Consider the following 22,170-nt stretch of genomic DNA (forward strand, 5'->3'; position numbering starts at 1 on the left):
CAGACTGTTTACAAATAATAAATAACCTATGAGGAGTTACTGTAGATATGAAACATTTGTTTCATTGTACGCCACACAAAACAAGAAGCGTAAAGCTTTAAGGCAGAGTGGTTTCCCTAATACTTCAGACTTCAGATATGCCATCTGCAGTGTTTTTGTTGTAGAGTTTTTGCATGTTTTTAGCTCACCAGAGCCAAAGGCTCAGGGTGAGCTATTCTGATCACTCACCGTCTGGCGTCCGTTTTCCGTCCGTAAACTTTTACTTTAAACGACATCTCCTCATAAACCGCTAGGCCAATTTCATCTAAACTTCACAGGAATGTTCCTTGGGTGAAGCTCTACAAAAATATTATTCAAAGAATTGAATTCCTTGCAGAACTCTGGTTGCCATGGCAACCGAAAGGAAAAACTTTAAGAATCTTCTTCTCAAAAACCAGAAGACCTAGAGCTTAGATATTTGGTGTGAAGCATTGCCTGGTAGACCTCTACCAAGTTTGTTCAAATCATGACCCCGGGGTCAAAATTGTCCCCCGGGGTCACTTGATTTTACATCTTAATCTTAAAACATCTTCTCAAAAACCAGAAGCCCTAGAGCTTAGATATTTGTAGCATTGCCTAGTGGACCTCTACTAAAATTATTCAAATCTTGGCCCCGGGGTCAAAATTGACCCCGCCCCAGGTGTCACTTGATTTTACATAGGAAAATCTTCAAAATTTTTCTAAAAATAAACCAGAAGGCCTAGATCTTAGATATTTGACTTGTAGCATTGCCTAGTAGACTTCTACAAAAAATTTTCAAATCATGACCCCCGGGGTCAAATTGACCTCGCCCCATGGGGTTACTTGATTGTACATAGAAAAATCTTCAAACTTTTCTAAAGATAAACCAGAAGGCCTAAGGCTTAGATATTTGACATGTTGCATTGCCTAGTGGACCTCTACAAAATTTGTTCAAATCTTGACCCCCCAGGGTCAGATTGACCCAGCCCTAGGGGTTACTTGATTGTACATAGGGAAATCTTCATAAATTTGCTAAAAATAAACCAGAAGGCCTAGATCTTAGATATTTGATATGTAACATTGCCTAGTAGACTTCTACAAACTTTTTCCAGATCATGACCCCCCGGGTAAAATTGGCCCCGCCCCAGGGGTCACTTGATTTTACATAGGAAAATCTTCAAAAATTTTCTAAAAATAAACCAGAAGGCCTAGATCTTAGATATTTCACATGTAGCATTGCCTAGTGGACCTCAAAATTTATTCAAATCATGACCCCCGAGGTCAAATTGACCCCGCCCCATGGGGTTACTTGATTGTACGTAGAAAAATCTTCAAAATTTTTAAAAATAAACCAGAAGGCCTAGAGCTCTACAAAATTTGTTAAAATCATGACCCCCGGGGTCAAAATTGACCCCGCCCCAGGTGTCACTTAATTTTACATAGGAAAATCTTCAAAAAATTTCTAAAAAGAACCAGAAGGCCTAGAGCTTAGATATTTGACATGTAGCATAGCCTAGTGGACCTCTACAAAATTTTTTCAAATCATGACCCCCGGGGTCAAAATTGACCCCACCCCAGGGGTCACTTGATTTTACATAGGAAAATCTTCAAAAAAATTCTGAAAATAAACCAGAAGGCCTAGACCTTAGATATTTGACATGTAGCATTGCCTAGTAGACCTTTACAAAATTTGTTCAAATCTTGACCCCCTAAGGGTTACTTGATTTGTACATAGGGAAAACTTCATAAATTTGCTAAAAATAAACCAGAAGGCCTAGATCTTAGATATTTGATATGTAACATTGCTTAGTAGTCTTCTACAAACTTTGTCCAAATCATGACCCCTGGGGTAAAATTGGCCCCGCCCCAGGGGTTACTTGATTGTAAATCGGAAAATCTTCCAAAAAATTTCTAAAAATCATCAGTTTGACATTTGAAACATGCAGCTCATATTTCTCAGGTGAGCGATCCAGGGTCATCATGACCCTCTTGTTATCCCCTGACGAAAGTCCGAGGGATATAGTTTTGGCGTTGTCCATCCGTCTTTCCATCCGTCCGTCCGGAGCCATATCTAGGAAATGGTTGGGAATATTTATTTAAAATTTCATGTGCATGTTCACCACTATGAATTCTTGCGGCCCATCAAAGTTTCAGTCAGATTGCCCAAGTAACACCAGAGTTATGGCCCTTAGAAGTTTCTAGTGTTAACTATATAGGGTACTATAAATATGGAAATTTCTGCATCATAACTTTTGATATATTTGACCTAGAACTATAAAACTTAAACAGAATTTAGATCACCATAATGTGGTTGTGTACACACAATTCCGTTCGGATTTGTTTGTAAATTAAGAGTTATTGCCCTTTAGAAATCCACATATTTGTACATAACAAACTTACCATTTGGTAGAATTTCATTAAATTTACTCATTCTTTTCCATGAACATTTATTGTAAACATGTGAAGTAGTGTACCCACACTGGTCACCCCCTTACCTTGATCACACCCCTCCCCCTCCCCCCCCCCCCCCCCCCCCCCCCCCCCCCCACCAATTTTTTTTTTTTTTTTAAATTCATTCCTTATTTTAGATTTTTTTGAAACAAACTTCATATTACATGTTCACCACTATGAGGTTATGGGGCCCATCAAGTTTCAGACAGATTGCCCAAGTAACGCCAGAGTTATGGCCCTTAGAAGTTTCTAGTGTTATCTGTATAGGGTACTGTAGATATGGCAATTTCTGCATCATAACTTTTGATATGTTTGACCTTGAACTATGAAACTTTAACAGAATTTAGAGCACTATAATGTGGTTGTGCACACACAATTTCGTATGGAATTCTTTTGTAACTTCAGAGTTATTGCCCTTTAATTGTCTAAAAATCCACATATTTGTACATAACAAACTTACCATTTGGCAGAATTTCATTAAATTTCTTTCCTGTGAACATTTATTATAAACATGTGAAGTTGTGCACCCACACCTGGTCACCCGCTTGCCTTGGTCACACCCCCTCTCCCTCCCAACCGCCCCATCCCCCCCCACCCCCCCCAAAAAATTTTTTTATTTTTTTCAAACCCTCCATGATCAATGTGCCCAATCACGTGATCGCGCTACGTCATTTTGTTCCTGCTACAAGCTCGAAAGTGAAAGTGAAAAGGTAAACAAAAATTATAAATCAGGGCGTAAGTTTGTTATTCAATATATTGTATAAATATCATGCACATGATTCGAAACCTATTTGAAAGTGCTACCCCCGGTACTACCATTTCCACACCAAACCCTTCCCGTTTTAATGCTATTCCTGTTCAACCACTTTCAATATGTGTGCTCTGAGGTGTTCCCACTACAAGTCAGTTGCAAAAAAATACAAAAAAGCACTTTCTTGTGGATAAAATTCACAGCATAGGTCATCGCTATAAACCATTGATTACCTTAAGACCATGATTAGCTCGGATATTTACCGTAGTCGCATATTGGACAGAAAATGCCATTTTATGGAATGTTCCCACAACAAGTCCATCGCAGACCATGTTCTCACAGAAAGCAACTTTGTAATACAATGCAGGTATAAAGATTAAATCTTTTAAAAAAATATGATGCGGCTTCAAAAAGTATTTGCGACTTCTATAATTTGAAGGGTGTTTCTTTTTTGGTGTTATATAGGTCTTAAAGACGGTAGAATAATGCAGCTTAAAGAGCGTGTTTTTGTTTTTCTTAACATGCACTCTATGTTAAATATAAGAACTTGATATATAAGGATACAATTTGCATATAATAGTAGAATTGATGAGTAAGCCATTTATTTTTGCTAAATAATTCGTAAGTTTATGTAATTCAGTGATTATAAGTATGATTTTGCTGAGAGGGCATGCTGGATTCAGAAAATGAAAGTGACCTCAATAAAACGTGAACCCTAGGTGATATATGACCATTTTGTTTCAATTCGCCGTAAAACCCAACTCACTCAGCCATAACGTGAACAAAATTCATTTAAGAAGTGTGTCATGTGAGTTAGATATGACGGTTGTGCACGCAGAAATGATTAAATAATTCTACCTACTCTGGAGATGGGTCTTGATGTATAAAATGATACTAAAGTGAACGAGGATATGCTTATCTAGATGCATTTTACTTTTTGTATGAAATCTTGGTTTTGTGAAGAAGCATGAAGTATATCATTTCTTTCTTACAATTCTTATTTTCGAATAAAACATGTGGCGCATGTAAAATACAAATAAATTATGTTGATAAAGCAAGAGGGTCATCACAGATGATCCTCGATAGCTGACCTGAGAAAGTGCGCTATCTAATGAGACTTTTAATGAGATATTCTATCACGTGTTAATAGAGGGTTAAAGATCCTAAATTAACATGGTTATGATAGAGTTTCTAAAATCATATCACCCAATGAAGCTGCTTGCGTTTCTCTCAATTGAAATATTCTGTCAAAAGAATGATGAATTAGTACTGTATCTGAGTGATCAGAAATAAGTTCAATCTGGGTTCAAATGAATTACAAGTTTGGCTTATAGCGAAGACCTTGGAACACTTTAAAATCGAGACATTACAAAGTTAAAATACATCTTCGTCACAGCACAAATGTCAGTCAAAAATATCAACTGTCATTTGGCAAAATTTCATAACAATCCGCTGAAAATCGTTAAGTGGCGCATATAACCTTAAGTGTACCGACATTGTCGCCAGACGGCTCTTCTTTAACTCGATCGAACCTAGTGAGTCTATCCTATGAAAATGCTTATGTGTTAGTAACGTAAAATAATCTATTTTAGGCACAAAAAATGTCTGTGTAAAGAAATGTAAACTTTTGTGGCTCATTTTGTATCAGTGTCAGTTTAACAAAGGGACAAGTATCACCCAAACACTTGAATGGTATACAGTATGTTATAAACCTACATCTTACGTAGATCAAGGGAGAACAGCTTAATACTACCACTCATTCTGGAACAGTAATTTAAACAAAGTTTGTAATTTTACTCAAATAATATGGCAAAGACCTTAAAAAGGTTTAAATTTTCGAAAATGATTCAAACTAGTTTCGAAATTCTTAAAGCTACTCCACTGAGATTTTAACACTAGAGGACTAGAACAACAGTTTGTGATTTTTACGTATTAGAAAGATTTGTTTCACTAGGGGCTTCGTTTTGTCAGAATGAACATAGTAGTGTAAAATCGCTGTAAAAATGAAACGTTCGAAGAGAAACATCACATATCAGTCTTTCTTATGTGCCGTCCTGATGTGACGGTTTAGAGCCGACCTGTGTTTATATGTAGATGGACAGTTTGGATATTCTATGAAACTATGCATGTCCTAATGTCATTGTGTGTGCGTAGGTTTTCCCTTTTTGCCACACGTATCACAAGTCAAATGTGTATCTGTCTTTCTTAGCTGGTGTTGTTTCCTCTCTGTAGAGGTGGCGAAAGCTTTTTCGCATTCTGCACGTACGTACTCACCGCTAGCACCTAAATTGCAAATGAAAAACAAAAAGTTGCTTTCTGTGAGAACATGGTCTGCGATGTACTTGTTGTGGGAACATTCCATAAAATGGCATTTTCTGTCCAATAAGCAACTACGAGTAAATATCCGAGCTAATCATGGTCTTAAAGTAATCAATGGTTTATAGCGATGACCTATGCTGTGAATTTTATCCACAAGAAAGTGCTTTTTCTGTATTTTTTGCAATTGACTTGTAGTGGGAACACCTCAGAGCACACATATCGAAAGTGGTTGAACAGGAATAGCATTAAAACGGGAAGGGTTTGGTGTGGAAATGGTAGTACCGGGGGTAGCACTTTCAAATAGGTTTCGAATCATGTGCATGATATTTATACAATATATTGAATAACAAACTTACACATTGATTTATAATTTTTGTTTACCTTTTCACTTTCACTTTCGAGCTTGTAGCGGGAACAAAATGACGTAGCGCGATCACGTGATTGGGCACATTGATGATTATTTATCAACATACAAGTTGTACCATTTCCCCACATCACTCCTCCACCCAGTCATGCCCACCACTGATCATGCATCCTCTGCCCCCCGCCACCCCACTATACTTCACCCTTTTACCCTTTTTTTCAGCCCACCAATCAGATGGTGGGCTATTCAAATCACTCTGCATCCGTGGTCCGTTGTCCTTCCGTCTGTTAACAATTTCTCGTTATCGCATCTCCTCAGAAACTACCAGGGGGATTTTGACCAAACTTTGTCAGAATGATGTATTGGTACCCTAGTTGTGTCCCCCTGAAAATCAGACTGGTTCAACAATTTTTTAGTGAGTTATGGCCCTTTGTTTATTTCTATAATTTACATAGATTTATATAGGGAAAAACTTTGAAAATCTTCTTGTCCAAACCACAAAGCCTATGGCTTTGGCATTTGTAAGGTAGCATCATCTAGTGGTTCTCTACCAAGTTTGTTCAAATTATCCCCCAAGGGTCAAATATGACCCCGCCCTGGGGGTCACATGTTTCATATAGACTTATATAGGAAAAAGCTTTTAAAATTTTCTTGTCAATAACCTACAACATTCAAATTTTGACCACATGTATGGTTTTGAGTAGCAAGATGAACCTTGACATGAGTTGACCTTGATTTTGACCTAGTGACCTACTTTCACATTTCTGTAGCTACACCCTTCAAATTTGGACCACATGCATAATTTTGTGCACTGAAAAAAACTTTGACCTTGACATTGACCTAGTGACCTACTTTCACATTTTTGAAGGTACAGGCTTCAAATTTGGACCATATGCATAGTTTCGTGTTCCAAAATGAAATTTAACTTTGATTTTGACCTAGTGACCTACTTTCACATTTCTCAAGCTACAGCCTTCAAATTTGGACACATGCATAGTTTTTTGTACCGAAACAAACTTTGACCTTTACATTGACCTAGTGACCTACTTTCACATTTTTGAAGGTACAGGCTTCAAATTTGGACCACATGCATAGTTCTGTGTTCCGAAATAAAATTTGACCTTGATTTTGACCTAGTGACCTACTTTCACATTTCTCGAGCTACAGCCTTCAAATTTGGACCACTTGCATAGTTTTGTGTACCGAAATGAACTTTGACCTTAAGATTGACCTAGTGACCTGCTTTCACATTTCTGTAGCTACAGGCTTCAAATTTAGACCACATGCATAAGATTGTGTACCGAAACAAACTTTGACCTTGACATTGACCTAGTGACCTACTTTCACATTTTTGAAGGTACAGGCTTTAAATTTGGACAACATGCGTAGATTTGTGTTCTGAAGTGTAATTTGACCTTGATTTTGACCTAGTGACCTACTTTCACATTTCTCAACCTACAGCCTTCAAATTTTGACCACTTGCATAATTTTGTGTACCGAAATAAACTTTGACCTTAAGATTGACCGAGTGACCTACTTTCAGATTTCTCAAACTACAGCCTTCAAACTTGATGCACATGCATAGTTTTGTGTACAAAGAACTTTGTCCTTGAAATTGATCTAGTGACCTACTTTCACATTTCTCAAGCTACAGCTTTCGAATTTGGACCACATGCACAGTGTTGTGTACGGAAATGAAATTTGACCTTGAGCTAGTCAATAAGTCTTGAAATTTGGAACACTCAAAAATGGCACATTGGTGGGCGCCAAGATCTCGTTTTTTTTTTTTATTTTTAATTTTCTATCAATATTTATAATCAACATGTGAAATTTTGTTTCCTCTCCCGTTCCCCCTCACCCCCACCCCCTAAAAAAATAAATATAATATAAAAATATATATATATATATATATATATTTTTTTTTCTTTTTTTATAAAAATGTTCAAACCTTCAACAATGTTAAGTTGTGACTGCACAAACCTTGCCCTCAGTCATGTTCAAGATATCTTACCTGTGTTCTCTTAAGGACATCTGTCCTTTTAAGTTCAAATGTACATGTTAAACAGCAACACCTGGTGCCAAACCACTCAAAGACAATATTTCGTTCCAGTTAAACTTCAAGCTCATATTTCAATTAACTGCATTTAATTAGCCCACCATCATCAGATGGTGGGCTATAAAAATCACTCTGCATCCGTGGTCCGTCCGTCCGTCCGTCCGTTAACAATTTCTCGTTATCGCATCTCCTCAGAAACTACTGGGGGGATTTTGACCAAACTTTGTCAGAATGATGTATTGGTACCCTAGTTGTGTCCCCCTGAAAATCAGACTGGTTCAACAATTTATGAGTGAGTTATGGCCCTTTGTTTATTTCTATATTTTACATAGATTTATATAGGGAAAAACTTTGAAAACCTTCTTATCCAAAACCACAGAGCCTAGGGCTTTGATATTTGGTTTGAAGCATCATCTAGTGGTCCTCTACCAAGATGATTCAAATTAGTTCTCTGGGGTCAAATATGGCCCCGCCCTGGGGGTCACATAGTTTATAATGACTTATATAGGAAAAAACTTTGAATAATCCCTTGTCCAAAACCACAGGGCCTAGGGCTTTGATATTTTGTATGTGACATCATCTAGTGGTCTTCAACTAAGATTGTTCATATTTTACCCCTAGGGTCAAATATGGCCCCGCCCTGGGGGTCATATGGTTTACATAGATTTACATAAGGAAAAACTTTGAAAATCTTCTTGTCCAAACCACAAAGCCTAAGGCTTTGAAACTTGTAATGTAGCATCATCTAGTGGTTTTCTACCAAGTTTGTTCAAATTATCGCCCTAGGGTCAAAAATGGCCCCGCCCCGGGGGTCACATGGTTCATATAGACTTACATAGGGAAAAGCTTTTAAAATGTTCTTGTCAATAAGTGCAACATTCAAATTTGGACCACATGTATATTTTTGGGGGGCAAGATGAACTTTGACATGAGTTGACCTTACCTAGTGACCTACTTTCACATTTCTGTAGCTACAGCCTTCAAATTTGGACCACATGTATATTTTTGAGTGGCAAGATGAACCTTGACATGAGTTGACCTTGATTTTGACCTAGTGACCTACTTTCACATTTCTGTAGCTACAGCCTTCAAATTTGGACCACATGCATAGTTTTGTGCACTGGAAAACCTTTGACCTTGATTTTGACCTAGTGACCTACTTTCACATTTTTGAAGGTACAGGCGTCAAATTTGGACCATATGCATAGTTCTGTGTTTCAAAATGAAATTTGACATTGATTTTGACCTAGTGACCTAATTGCACATTTCTCAAGCTACAGCCTTCAAATTTGGACCACATGCATAGTTTTGTGTACCGAAAAAAACTTTGACCTTCACATTGACCTAGTGACCTACTTTCACATTTTTAAGGTACAGGCTTCAACTTTGGACCACATGCATAGATTTGTATTCCGAAATAAAATTTGACCATGATTTTGACCTAGTGACCTACTTTTACATTTCTCAAGCTACAGCCTTCAAATTTGGACCACTTGCATAGTTTTGTGTACCGAAATGAACTTTGACCTTTACATTGACCTAGTGACCTACTTTCATATTTTTAAGGTACAGGCTTCAAATTTGGACCACATGCATAGCTTTGTAAGACATTGAAACTGCAAGTTGGACAATGACATCATGACCATTGCAACAGCTTGACCATACATTCATTTTAAAAGACATTTCATATCAGAGTTTCATATGTTAATATATTAAAGTATTTGTTTATTTTTTTTTTTTAATTTCAGAGAAATGTAATCCAAATATAGCAAATCTGAAAGGAGGAACACCCTTGATGTTTGCTTCAGCAATGAAAAGACATTTCAGTGTGGAACTGATCAACTTGCTTCTAGAGAATGGTGCAGATATAAATCTGGTTAGTATATGGAGAAATACTTGTTTTGTTTGTGTTCGTGAATACCCACATTATTGTGTGATTTATTAGCTCACCTGTCACATAGTAACATGGTGAGCTTTTGTGATCACCCTTCGTCCGTCGTCTGTCGTCAGTCCGTGCGTCAACAATTTCTTGTCTGCACGATAGAGGTTTCATTTATGATTTTATTTTAACCAAACTTGCACACAACTTGTATCACTGAAAGATCTCAGTTCCTTTCTTGAACTGGCCAGATCCCTTTATGGGTTCCAGAGTTATGGCCCCTGAAAGGGCCAAAATTAGCTATTTTGACTTTGTCTGCACAATAGCAGCTTCATTTATGATTTTATTTTAACCAAACCTGCACAAAACTTGTATCACCATTATAGATCTCGGTTCCTTTCTTGAACTGGTCAGATTCCCATAATGGGTTCCAGAGTTATGGCCACTGAAAATAAATTGTCGGTGATATGCAGTCTGTGTTTAGTATACGACTACGTTTATGGTAACTGTCGTCCCAATAGCGCAGTGCTTATTACGGTGATAGCACCGGTTATAACGCGGACTTAAAAGCAGTTTTTTCCGAAAAACACCATTTATATACACAATGATGACAGTAATTTTGTTTGATGATATAAACTGGTACAGGGGACATCAAAACGGTGTAATTGTAAGGCCTGGTAAGCAAACATTTAGCCTGTCCACTAGGGCTTTTTGGCGTCCGGTAATCTGTTTCTTTATAAATTATGAATTACAATGTTGTCGGTCTATTTGGGGCACCTAATGCAAAAACTGGTTTGCAAACTACTATAAAAGCAACAAATTAAACAAAACTTACCGTCCGTCCACACTTTCCTTTAAACAACATCTCCTCCTAAACCAACAGGCCAATTTGGATGAAACTTCACAGGGCTGTTCCTTGGATGGTCTTCTTTAAAAAATTTTCAAAGAATTGAATTCCATACAGAATTCTGGTTGCCATGGCAACCAAAAGGAAAAACTTTAAAAATCTTCTTCTCAAAAACCAGAAGCCCTAGAGCTTAGATATTTGGTGTGAAGCATTGCCTAGTGGACCTCTACCAATTTTGTTCAAATCATGACCCCAGGGTCAAAACTGACCTCGCCCCAGGGTCACTTGATTTTACATAGGTAAATCTTCAAAAATCTTCTTCTCAAAAACCAGAAGCCCTAGAGCTTAGATATTTGACATGTAGCATTGCCTAGTGAACCTCTACTAAAATTGTTCAAATCATGACCCCAGGGTCAAAATTGACCTCGCCCCAGGGGTCACTTGATTTTACATAGGAAAATCTTCAAAAAATTTCTAAAAATAAACCAGAAGGCCTAGAGCTTAGCTATTTGACATGTAGCATTGCCTAGTGGACCTCTACAAAATTTGTTCAAATCATGACCCCCGGGGTCAAAATTGATCCCACCCCAGGGGTCACTTGATTTTACATAGGAAAGTCTTCAAAAATTTTCTAAAAATAAACCAGAAGGCCTAGATCTTAGATATTTGACATGTAGCATTGTCTAGTAGACTTCTACAAAATTTGTTCAAATCATGACCCCCGGGCTCAAATTGACCCCGCCCCATGGGATTACTTGATTGTACATAGAAAAATCTTCAAAATAAACCAGAAGGCCTAGAGCTTAGATATTTCATATGTAGCATTGCCTAGTGGACCTCTACAAAATTTGTTCAAATCATGACCCCCAGGGTTAAAATTGACCCCACCCCAGGGGTCACTTAATTTTACATAGGAAAATCTTCAAAAAAATTCTAAAAATAAACCAGAAGGCTTAGATCTTAGATATTTGACATGTAGCATTGCCTAGTAGACTTCTACAAAATTTGTTCAAATCATGACCTTTGGGGTCAAATTGACCCCACCCCATGGGGTTATTTGTTTAGCTTTAGCAAAGAATTTTTTTCAAGAAAGCAATTAAACTCAGGTGAGCGATATAGGGCCATCATGGCCCTCTTGTTTCCATACCCAATTTATAACGATGAGCAAATCTTTGTAATTTATTTAAAGTCACTTTTTATAACACATGTCAGAGCTTATGTCATAGAAAAAATGTCGGCCTATTTCACGCAAAAGAGGAAGTTTTCTGTTTGACTGAAGGTAAGTTTTGTTATATTAAGATATTAAGTTTAAAATAGAATTATAGGAATTCCTACTAATGTTGAATTGACTCGTTCGCCGGGACAGGTATTCGAAGAACGAGACGATTTTTTTCTTTTTGGAATACGTGATGCATTTAGCTCCTAAATGCCTTGAAGCATTTTAGTCTTAACACTGTTGCAAACAACCACAAAGGACAAATACTAACAAAGTTTTATACCGGTAGGGGACTTCTGTATTGCCACTGCAATATACGGTCACTTGTATCAAGTACTCCATAATGATTATAAAAGTAACAAAATATTTCATAAATTTACTATAGTAATAAAGGTATTGCCAGTACCTTAAATAGGCCTACAGGAGTTCTAAAATTTGATGTGAAAACCTTTAAGACTATCAATGATTTTTTCAGACTGACAAGAATGGTAGATCAGCTATACATTTTGCAGTGGAACACAAGTCTACATTTAGGGGTTTGGTGAATATTCTGCTGTTTCTTATACAGCATGGTGCCTCAATAAACACACCAGATAAATCTGGTAAGTACTACCAGTATAACACTGGGGTTTATGGTCATATGGAGCTCTTTTCTTTTAAAAAATTGACAGTTTTTCTCCAGATGTTTCCTTATTAGTCAGTTTTGATTTTTCCTGAGCCACATAAATAGGTGCATTGTATGAGAAGAAACCATGAGCAAAAGGCTAAGGTTAAGTTATTAGTGTGGTTGGTATAAAGCTATGATTCAATCATCCCATCAGAGGAAATACCTCAAAATTTTAACCAGAAACTGGCCGCTTTCACTTTTAATCAAGCACAATAACTAATGAAGAAGCTATTATTATTTAATTGATCAATATTTTTTATAATGTGAAAATGGTTTGTAAATACCTTTTGTAATTTTAGGTCAAATAGCATAAAGGCCCAAAGGAAAAAAGTGATAAAAAAGTACAATATATTTCATTTGAATTTTCAGGCAAACTAGTACTGGATCATGCAATGAAAACTATGGCACTATCAACAGTAAAATGTCTTCTATGTGTGGACTGTCCACGTGATGTCAGCTACATCATGGAACACCCACAGATTATCTATCTATGTGAACATGTTCCTGACTTTAAACAATGGCTGATAGAAGAACTGTACACACCTAGATCATTAATGAGGCTGTGCCGGAGCACTGTGAGGGCGAGTCTTAGTCCAAACAATCTTACAAATGTACACATGCTTGATATCCCAAGACAGTTACAAGACTTTATTCTTTGTAGGGATATCCGAGGGCAGGATATTCTTACTTAGTCTTTGTAGGAGATAATGTTGCTTGTTAAAGTTTGAAGGAGCATTCAGTGATATTATTTGTCAAGGTTTGTTCAAGAGGGCACTATCATGCTTAGTGGTACTTGAGAGGATATTCTGGGTACTTTTGCAAACATGATATTGGAAGAAAAATTCCGAATTGTAGGGATATCTCCGTCTTTAGTTGTTTTATAGAGATATAAAAGGAAATATTGCTTAATACTTTTTGAAAAGCCATCAGAGATAATGAGGAGATTTCAAGATATATGTATGACTCTATGTAGTAAACCTCTGAGGGCTCTGAAATTATCAAAATAACTTTCTTTCTGCTTGTTAATCTGTATATTTCAAATTAGATTTAGATTTCATATTAAATTTTGAAAGTATATGGCTGAATTGTGCTAACGTTGCAATAATCCAAATTTAAATACCTCCCTGACATATTGAAATGGAGCAGAATCCTATAGATACCTACACAATTTTTTTTCAATGTGTCAAAGTTATTGTGTATGACGGTCTTCAAGTCTTTTGTTGCATATGTTCAAAGAAGTTTTCCAACGGTGATATTATAAGCTTTATTTGTGATAATTTATTATTGTTTTTTCCATTTACTATATTTTTAGCTCTACTATTCAAAGAATAGTCTAGCTATTCTACTCATCCTGGCATCGGCGTAGGCATCACATCTTGGTTAATGTTTTGCATGCAAGTACTCACAGCTGTCATTTAAAGGCATATAGCTTTGAAACTTATTTTTTCTTTTTCTAGGTCAATTACCAACCTCACTGGGTCAAGTCCCATAACTCTTGACATGTATTTTGGCCAAATTATGCCATCTTTTGGACTTAGAAAATTCTGGTTAAAGTTTTACATGCAAGTATCTATCTCCAGAACTAATGCAGATATTGAATTGAAAAATCACACGTGTCTTCAGGATCATAAAACTAGGTGAAAGCATCAAGAGCCATAACTCTGACATGCATTTTGGCCAAATTATCTCCAGAACAAATGCAGATATTGAATTGAAACTTCACACGTGTCTTCGGGGTTATGAAACTAGGTGATAGCACCAAGTTCCATAACTCTGACATGCATTTTGGCCAAATTATGCCCCTTTTTGGACTTTGAAAATCCTAGTTAAAATGTTGCGTGCAAGTACATTTAAAAGGATATAGATTTGAAACTTATGTTTTCTTTTTCAGGATCAATTACCAACCTCACTGGGTCAAGTCCCATAACTCTGACATGTATTTTGGGCTAATTATGCCCCCTTTTGGACTTAGAAAATTCTGGTTAAAGTTTTGCGTGCAAGTTACTATCTGCAAAACAAATGCAGATATTAAATTGAAACTTCACGTGTCTTCGGGGTTATAAAACTAGTTGATTGCATCAAGTCCCATAACTCTGACATGTATTTTGGGCAAATTATACTCCCTTCTGATTAAAGTTTTGAATGCAAGTTACTGTCTCCAAAACTAATGCAGATACTGGATTGAAACTCTGTAGAGATTTTAACATTGGGGTAATATTCCTGCTTCTGCGACAGCGATTCAAATAGTCCAGCACTGGCTGTCGTACGGACTGGCTGTCGTACGGACAGCTCTTGTTTCTTTTAGTCTTCCAATTTTATCTTTATTATATCCCACATACAAAGTATATGAGGGTATTATTGGGTCACACTTGTCTGTCCATTCATTCATCAGTTTGTAAATCATTTCTTAAACGGTTGCAGATTACTGTTGGTCCAGTGCCTAAATCCGGATGCTTTTGATAGTTTTTGGACGATAACTTTGCATTCTGAAACAACACGTACATAAGATTTTGAATGTATAATTTTAGGTTCTGTATAAATCTTCATGCAAAACAACAAAACTGTATATTGCTGGTTTCATCATAAAAAAATCATCCGAAGAGGCCAGTAAAAACTGTCAAAAACAACCTTCAGAGTGCCTAAAAACTCGAACACTATTTGGATATGAAATGCAATGAGTCAGTGAGCCCAAAAATATTATTTTAATTATAATTATATATACAACTTTGACAGAAGCAAAGTAGTCAAATTCAGTCCTGTAAATAAATACAAACATCCCTGTTCGATTTAAGTTTTATTAACTGTTAATCACGTCATCATGTGGACTAGTTTCTAATTTAATATATAACTGCGAAAGATAGCAATGATATAATACTTAATAAAATCTATCTGAGCAAAACTACTTTTACTGGGATCGAAAGGGAAACAACTAGAAGAAAATGGGCTGATTTTATGTAATGAGTTGCTTCCCTTGTCTGCAAAATGTCATTATTTTCTCTATTAAATTAATTATTATAGAACAGATATCGGTTAAATTTCTTAAATAAATACTGATGGTAGTACAGAATTCTAAACATTTTTTTTACACCTGTTTTGATCAATTTAGAAAAAGAGTCATCTGCAATAGGTTGAATATTTTTCTTATTAAATCAGTACCTCGTTGCACCTCAAATAACTGGCACGCACTGTATGACGTTATCCCCCGAGACACAATGTTTACTTTAAGCGATGGGGATATTTGAAGGTAATTTTCTTTGGAAATACCTACATATATATACACTGTTGTTGACAAGTGGTCACCAAGGCTTTCATTTGCGTCGATCGTGATCATTTCATTAACAAATCATGATCTTAAAGTGCTTTTCAACGGTGTCCGAATTATTAGGCACTGTTCAGATTTAGGTATGTCACAAGTGCGCATAATTGTACAGTCATTATATCAGGAGAATCACATATGACGTTGGTCACCAGGTCCAAGGTCAAGTTCATACTAATAGGTCAAATGTCTAATAATTTTGTGACTGCTCCATATTTTCTACACTGCTAAGTATTTTCTTGAAACTAGCATCATTTGCTTTCCACATCAATGTGACTTGTAGAGTGCACAACCCAGGTCACTACTAAGAGATCAAGGTCACCCTGGGAGGTCAAAGTTCAAATATCTTTATTACAGACCTATTACTGGATTTCCAATAATTGCATACAAATGCTCACCATCATAATCCAACAAGAATCATGCATGACCCAGGTCACTTGGTCCGAGGTCAGGGTCACACTTAGAGGTCAGATGTAACGTAGTAGCTAAACTTCATGTCAGCTACAATGCTTCTAAACTGCATAAAAAATTTTCATTAAAGTAAAATCAATTGTTTGCCTGCTCAAGATAATATGCAGAGTGCACAGTCCAGACCAGTAGATCCAAGGTTAAGGTCACACTCGAAGGTCTTATTTCAAATACTAGTAGCTTTATTTCAAACTGTTTGACTTTCAAGTAGCTACAGCAGATGTTCAAGACCAAAATATGACAGACCTCACACATGATCCAGGTCACTACACTAGATCCAAAGTCATGGTCGAATTTGTAGGTCAAAGGTCAAATACCTTCATTTCTTCATCAAGATGACATGTAGATTGTATGTCCAAGATCACTTTGTCCAAGTTTATGTCTTACTTAGAGGTCAAAGATCATGGACACAGTATTTCAAAATGTGACTGCAGGTCAGTGATAGCTCTAATTACTTCAAAAGCATATATATGTTCATATCAAATTTGTAAATTTTAGATATTTTATTTTTGTTTTTATTCCATACCTCATGTTTTTATTTCGATGTAAATGAGATGTGAAACCAAAATTTGTAGTCCTGTTTGGCGCCATATAACCTATACTGTGTTGGTGAGCCTTAAAAACCCAAATGAATAAATTATTGTTGTTTTAAACTTGTGATATTTTATTAACATTTGTTTCATTTATGTTTTTGTGGTTATAGCTAAATTGACAATTTCCTATTACTCCTGTCTTCATATCTGTCAGTTCGTTGGTCTTTTTGTGATATTTTAACAGTGAAATTTGAAATTTTATTTGTAATTTATTGAGAGTCATCCTAGACTGCTAGTATTTTGCATAGACATACATTCATTGATTTCAAATTTCATAGAGTAAAAACTTCGTGATTTATATTTTCTATGGATGTAAATTTGTCAGTTGACTCAACCAACAAAGGTACGAAAATTAGTCTTCCGTGCATAATAATGAATTCAAAATGGTTTGTATCATTTTAACATTTTACATGACAATTAGGGAATTTTCTGACATTCTAAGACTCTGCTTAATTTATTCTGAACTTTTGTATCTATTGTAACAGGATTTAACAGTTGTATGATCAGCCCTGTGAATGAATTAAGGAGGCACAAAATGTTAAAATTGTTAAAGATGTTTAAAAGTTTTAAGACAGAAAACAACCTCTGTGAATTATAAAAATTATAACATTTCAGTAAATTCTTTTAAAATTTTACAGCATTACTGAAGTACTTGCTATTCTAAACTTTTTGAGGAATTTTAAAGCCTACGTGAGCGTTTATACGAATGACATAAAATTGAATTTAATTCATTTCATTCTTTTTAGCTCACCTGTCACGTAGTGACATGTTGAGCTTTTGTGATCGCCCTTCGTCCGTCCGTCCACAATTTCTTGTGAACATGATAGAGACCATATTTTGCAAGCAATTTTGATCAAACTTGTGCAAAACTTGAATTGGCATGATATCTTGATTCCTTTCGAAAACTGGCCAGATCCCATCATGGGGTCTAGAGTAATTGCCCATTAAAGGGCCAGAATTTGCTATTTTTGGCGTCCGTGTGTGGGTCAACAATTTCTTGTCTGCATGGTAGTGGTTTCATTTATGATTTTATTTTAACCAAACTTGCATAAAACTTGTATCATAATATAGAGACCGTACCATAGCTCTTCGCATACTTTGATTTTTCAAACTAAAGTGATTTTTACAAGTGCACCGGTTACGATAAAAATGTAAACAACGGACTCTGTCTATGAAACTTTGAAATGAATGAATGACAGTCGATCTCAGTCATAATACTGATTGACAGTGAATGCTAATGACTCCATGTGTTGCAGAAAGGTATTTAGTTTGTAACTGTAATTTCCCATCAATTGAAATCCTCTCAAAACTGGTAAAATAATTACTTATATTTGGACAAATCTCATCGTCTTTGCCGTTCGGCAGCTGCAAAAAGGGCAAATATAAAAGATTCAGTGTAAGTAATATTTCACTGGTACTGCCAGTTAGTAAGTTCATACTCTGAACAACACGTCAGAGAAATTTGTGCAGATTTGACCAATTATGACGTTGGCAGCATTAGATTATATTTTTTCTTTACACAAAAATTGCCGTTAGGTAACAAAGCGAATACGCCGATAATCCGGAGTTCACTGATTATTGTTCCAGTTGACGCAATGTTATCCAGCAATTAAACTGCATTGCTATTAGCTACTGCTGTTATAGGGAAGTAGTAGAGTGTCTGCCTTAGGTGTGAGAGGTCCTGGGTTCGAGTCCCAGTTAGAGCTTAACTCTATTTAGATTCTGCTAAAGCATAGTTTTGCTGTTAATAGACTGTTCCAGATGTTCTAAATTTTTAGCACACAGTATCATGGATCAGTATTTAGCAATCCAGATCAAAGTTGAATGTTAAATCAAATGCACCCAATTAGAAAATATTGACTATATTATGTCCCTTTGATGTTTATGCTCTCCATGTTCAAGAAGAGTTACATTTCCTTGATCACAAAATTTTCGTTATCATGAAAATATTAAATGCTCATAACTCCGCACTTCTGGTTAAAATTTGTCTATATTTCTGTTTTTGAGAAATATATGGACATTTCTCTTCATTTCAAAGCTTTTTAACTTCAAACATATGATTTGAAAAACTTAGGTACTATCTCTACATAATAAGATCTTGGTTCCTTTCTTGAACTGGCCAGATCCCATTATGGGTTCAAGAGTTATGGCCCCTGAAAGGGCCAGAATTAGCTATTTTGACCTTGTCTGCACAATAGCAGCTTTATTTATGATTTTATTTTAACTAAACTTGCACACAACAACTATCACCATAAGATCTTGGTTCCTTTCTTGAACTGGCCAGATCCCATTATGGGTTCCAGAGTTATGGCCCCTGAAAGGACCAGAATTGCTATTTTGACCTTGTCTGCACAACAGCAGCTCCATTTATGATTTGAATTTAATCAAACTTGCACAAAACTTGTGTCAACATAAGGTCTCGGTTCCTTTTTTCAACCGGCCAGATCCCATAATGGGTTCCAGAGTTATGGCCCCTGAAAGGGCCAGAATTAGCTATTTTGACCTTGTCTGCACAATAGCAGCTTCATTTATGATTTTATCTTAACCAAACGTGCACACTGCTTGTATCATTTCAAGATCTTGGTTCCTTTCTTGAACTGGCCAGATTCCATTATGGGTTCCAGAGTTATGGCCACTGAAAGGGCCAGAATTAGCTATTTTGACCTTGTCTGCACAATAGCAGCTTCATTTATAATTTGAATTTAATCAAATTTGCACAAAACTTATGTCACCATAAGATCTTGGTTCCCTTGAACCGGCCAGATCCCATAATGGGTTCCAGAGTTATGGCCCTTGAAAGGGCCAAAATTAGCTATTTTGACCTTGTCTGCATAATAGCAGCTTCATTTATGATTTGATTTTAACCAGACTTGCATCGTTTTCAAAATAATTTTACACAAATGTTTCTTGGGTGACCCTCTACCAAATTTCTTCGAATAATTTTGATTCATTGAAAAAGTGGCCGCCTGGGGGAGGGGCTTATTTTCCCATATGGCTATACAGAAAACTTCTTGTATGAAACTACTGGCCTGATTTGAAAATAATTTTATTTGAAGTAACTTTAAGAAAATTTCAACTATATTTTCTCATAATTCTTCTGATTGATCTTGATTATGATTTTTTTACCTTCTTGTCCTTAAGTGCAGTGATAACAGGTGAGCGATATAGGGCCATTATGGCCCCCTTGTTTTATTTTTTATTATCCATATTTGCACAAATTTCTACCTAAAATATTGTTTGAAGTTATTGTTTATGTTTACAACTGATTGCCTAATCAAACTGGAACTGTATTTTTAGGGCATTGGAGAAGTCTACATGTATATACATTATTACAATTCTTATATAACTGTTCTTACATTATTGTTTAATTAACTTGTCAAACATACAATAGTTCTCATGTTGTCATCCAATAGTGTGTTCAAGTTTATGTCCTAGCTATATCTTGTAAACCCTTTTAAGAGATATTTATGAATCATTAGCAGATTGTATATCTTCTCAACACTGTATGAAGAACTCGTGTTCTAAATATTCTGGTCTACGGCCAAGATTACTTTGACCAGAAGACATATTAAAGTCACAGATTTCATGTCAGGACCATATTTTTACATCCTTTTGATGAAACTTAGGTTGAATTTTCCACTCATCAAGACTATGTGCTGAACTGATGATTCTGTTGCATTTCTCCATGGACTGCAGGTCTTCCTTTCTTAATTATTGCACAATTTACTCAAGTTTTGCACTACATAATGCTGGTAATACGAAATTATATATCTGCAAAAAGACTTGTTAACTGAGAATTTTACGAAACAAGTTTGTCATTGCTCACTATACCACCTTCAGTCCTTAACATTATTAACAGAAATTCATCTTCCTGCTCAACAGACATAGACTGAGGATATTTGTTTGTTTCAGTATAAGATTGAAATATCGAGTGAACACCAGATGCAACACTTTAACACGTGACATAGCCGCCAGTGAAAATATAAAATATGGTATTCGTTAGTGAAAGATATTTTCATGTTTTGTCAATTTTTTCTTACCAGTGAAAAATATATTTATTATTTTTCCATGTGAAAATATCAGATATTATCACTCTAATATTTCGATAATTCACTGAAAAACATGTAATGAAAATGTATATTTGACAGATGATACCATTTTAACAAATTTCTTTGTTCATGCTATATTTTGTTACCTGTTAAAATTGTGAGATTTTAAAGAAATAAATGATTTCTTGTTGTTTAATTTTCTTGTTCTTATAATATTTTGTAAGTAAAAAAGGAGAGATCAGATTGAAGTAATCCCACAGTTCTGACACCTTCACAATCTGTATAATGTCAGAAGTGTCAAAAATTCTTCAGATAGCATCGAAGTTTATCGGGCTTTAAGTCTTGCCAACACAATTGACATCATATAGCTTGTTTCTAGGAACTGCTCATGTGCCCCTTTGAGCATGTTTTTAGATGCAAGTCAGACCCTGGGCAAAACCTATGACTAATACCAGCTGCTTAAAATGTTGAAAGCATGAGTCAAGTCAATAGAGATAAGATTTGAGGAGGTTGGAATTCACATAATTTATAACACAAAAAAATTAGCCTGCATGCTCAATATGAAAGGAGGGGCCTCAGTGGCCGAGTGGTTAAGGTCGCTGTCTTCAAATCACTTGCCCCTCATCGATGTGGGTTCGAGCCTCACTCGGGGCGTTGAATTCTTCATGTGAGGAAGCCATCCAGCTGGCTTACGGAAGGTCAGTGGTTCTACCCAGGTGCCCGTTTGTGATGAAATAATGCACGGAAGGGCACCTGGGGTCTTCCTCCACCATTAAAGCTGGAAAGTCGCCATATGACCTATCATGTGTCAGTGCGACGTTAAATCCAACCCAAAAAAAAAAAACAATATGAGAGGAACATGTACCCCTCAAATCAACATGTCTTCTTTTAACGAGCAAACTTTGATTAAAAAAAATATATAACCTGAAAAATTTACAAGGCATGTTGAAATATTTCCCTCTGCATGAAATTACCATAAAGTATCCAAAAACCTGTATTAAATTTTATCCTTTTCATAGCAAAGTTCAACAGCCCATGCCTTCTGTCTTTAAGGATGTAGTTTACCTTGTCACCAGGATAGATTCAAATTGATTGAACTGTAGCAATTTATTGTATTTTGGGTAATTTTTGTTGAGCCTGCTGGTGGTGAGCTCGACAATGGCAGTTCGGTGTATGTGCATGTGTGTGTCTGTC

At 36.1% G+C, this 22,170-nt stretch overlaps 1 protein-coding gene across 2 annotated transcripts in view; it reads left to right on the top strand.

The window, feature by feature from the left end:
• Nucleotides 1-21,172, top strand: part of LOC123566055 (putative ankyrin repeat protein RF_0381) — a 50,392-nt gene extending 29,220 nt beyond the window's left edge. For both annotated transcript variants that reach the window (XM_045359888.2, XM_053550204.1), the window contains exons 7-9: nt 9,690-9,817; nt 12,359-12,485; nt 12,920-21,172. In XM_045359888.2, the coding sequence (XP_045215823.2) occupies nt 9,690-9,817; nt 12,359-12,485; nt 12,920-13,242 (578 nt within the window). In that variant the 3' untranslated portion in view covers nt 13,243-21,172. The remainder of the gene's footprint in view (nt 1-9,689; nt 9,818-12,358; nt 12,486-12,919) is intronic.
• The last annotated feature ends 998 nt before the right edge of the window (nt 21,173-22,170 follow it).

This window comes from Mercenaria mercenaria, chromosome 8, assembly GCF_021730395.1.
Source record: "Mercenaria mercenaria strain notata chromosome 8, MADL_Memer_1, whole genome shotgun sequence".
NCBI lineage: Eukaryota > Metazoa > Mollusca > Bivalvia > Venerida > Veneridae > Mercenaria > Mercenaria mercenaria.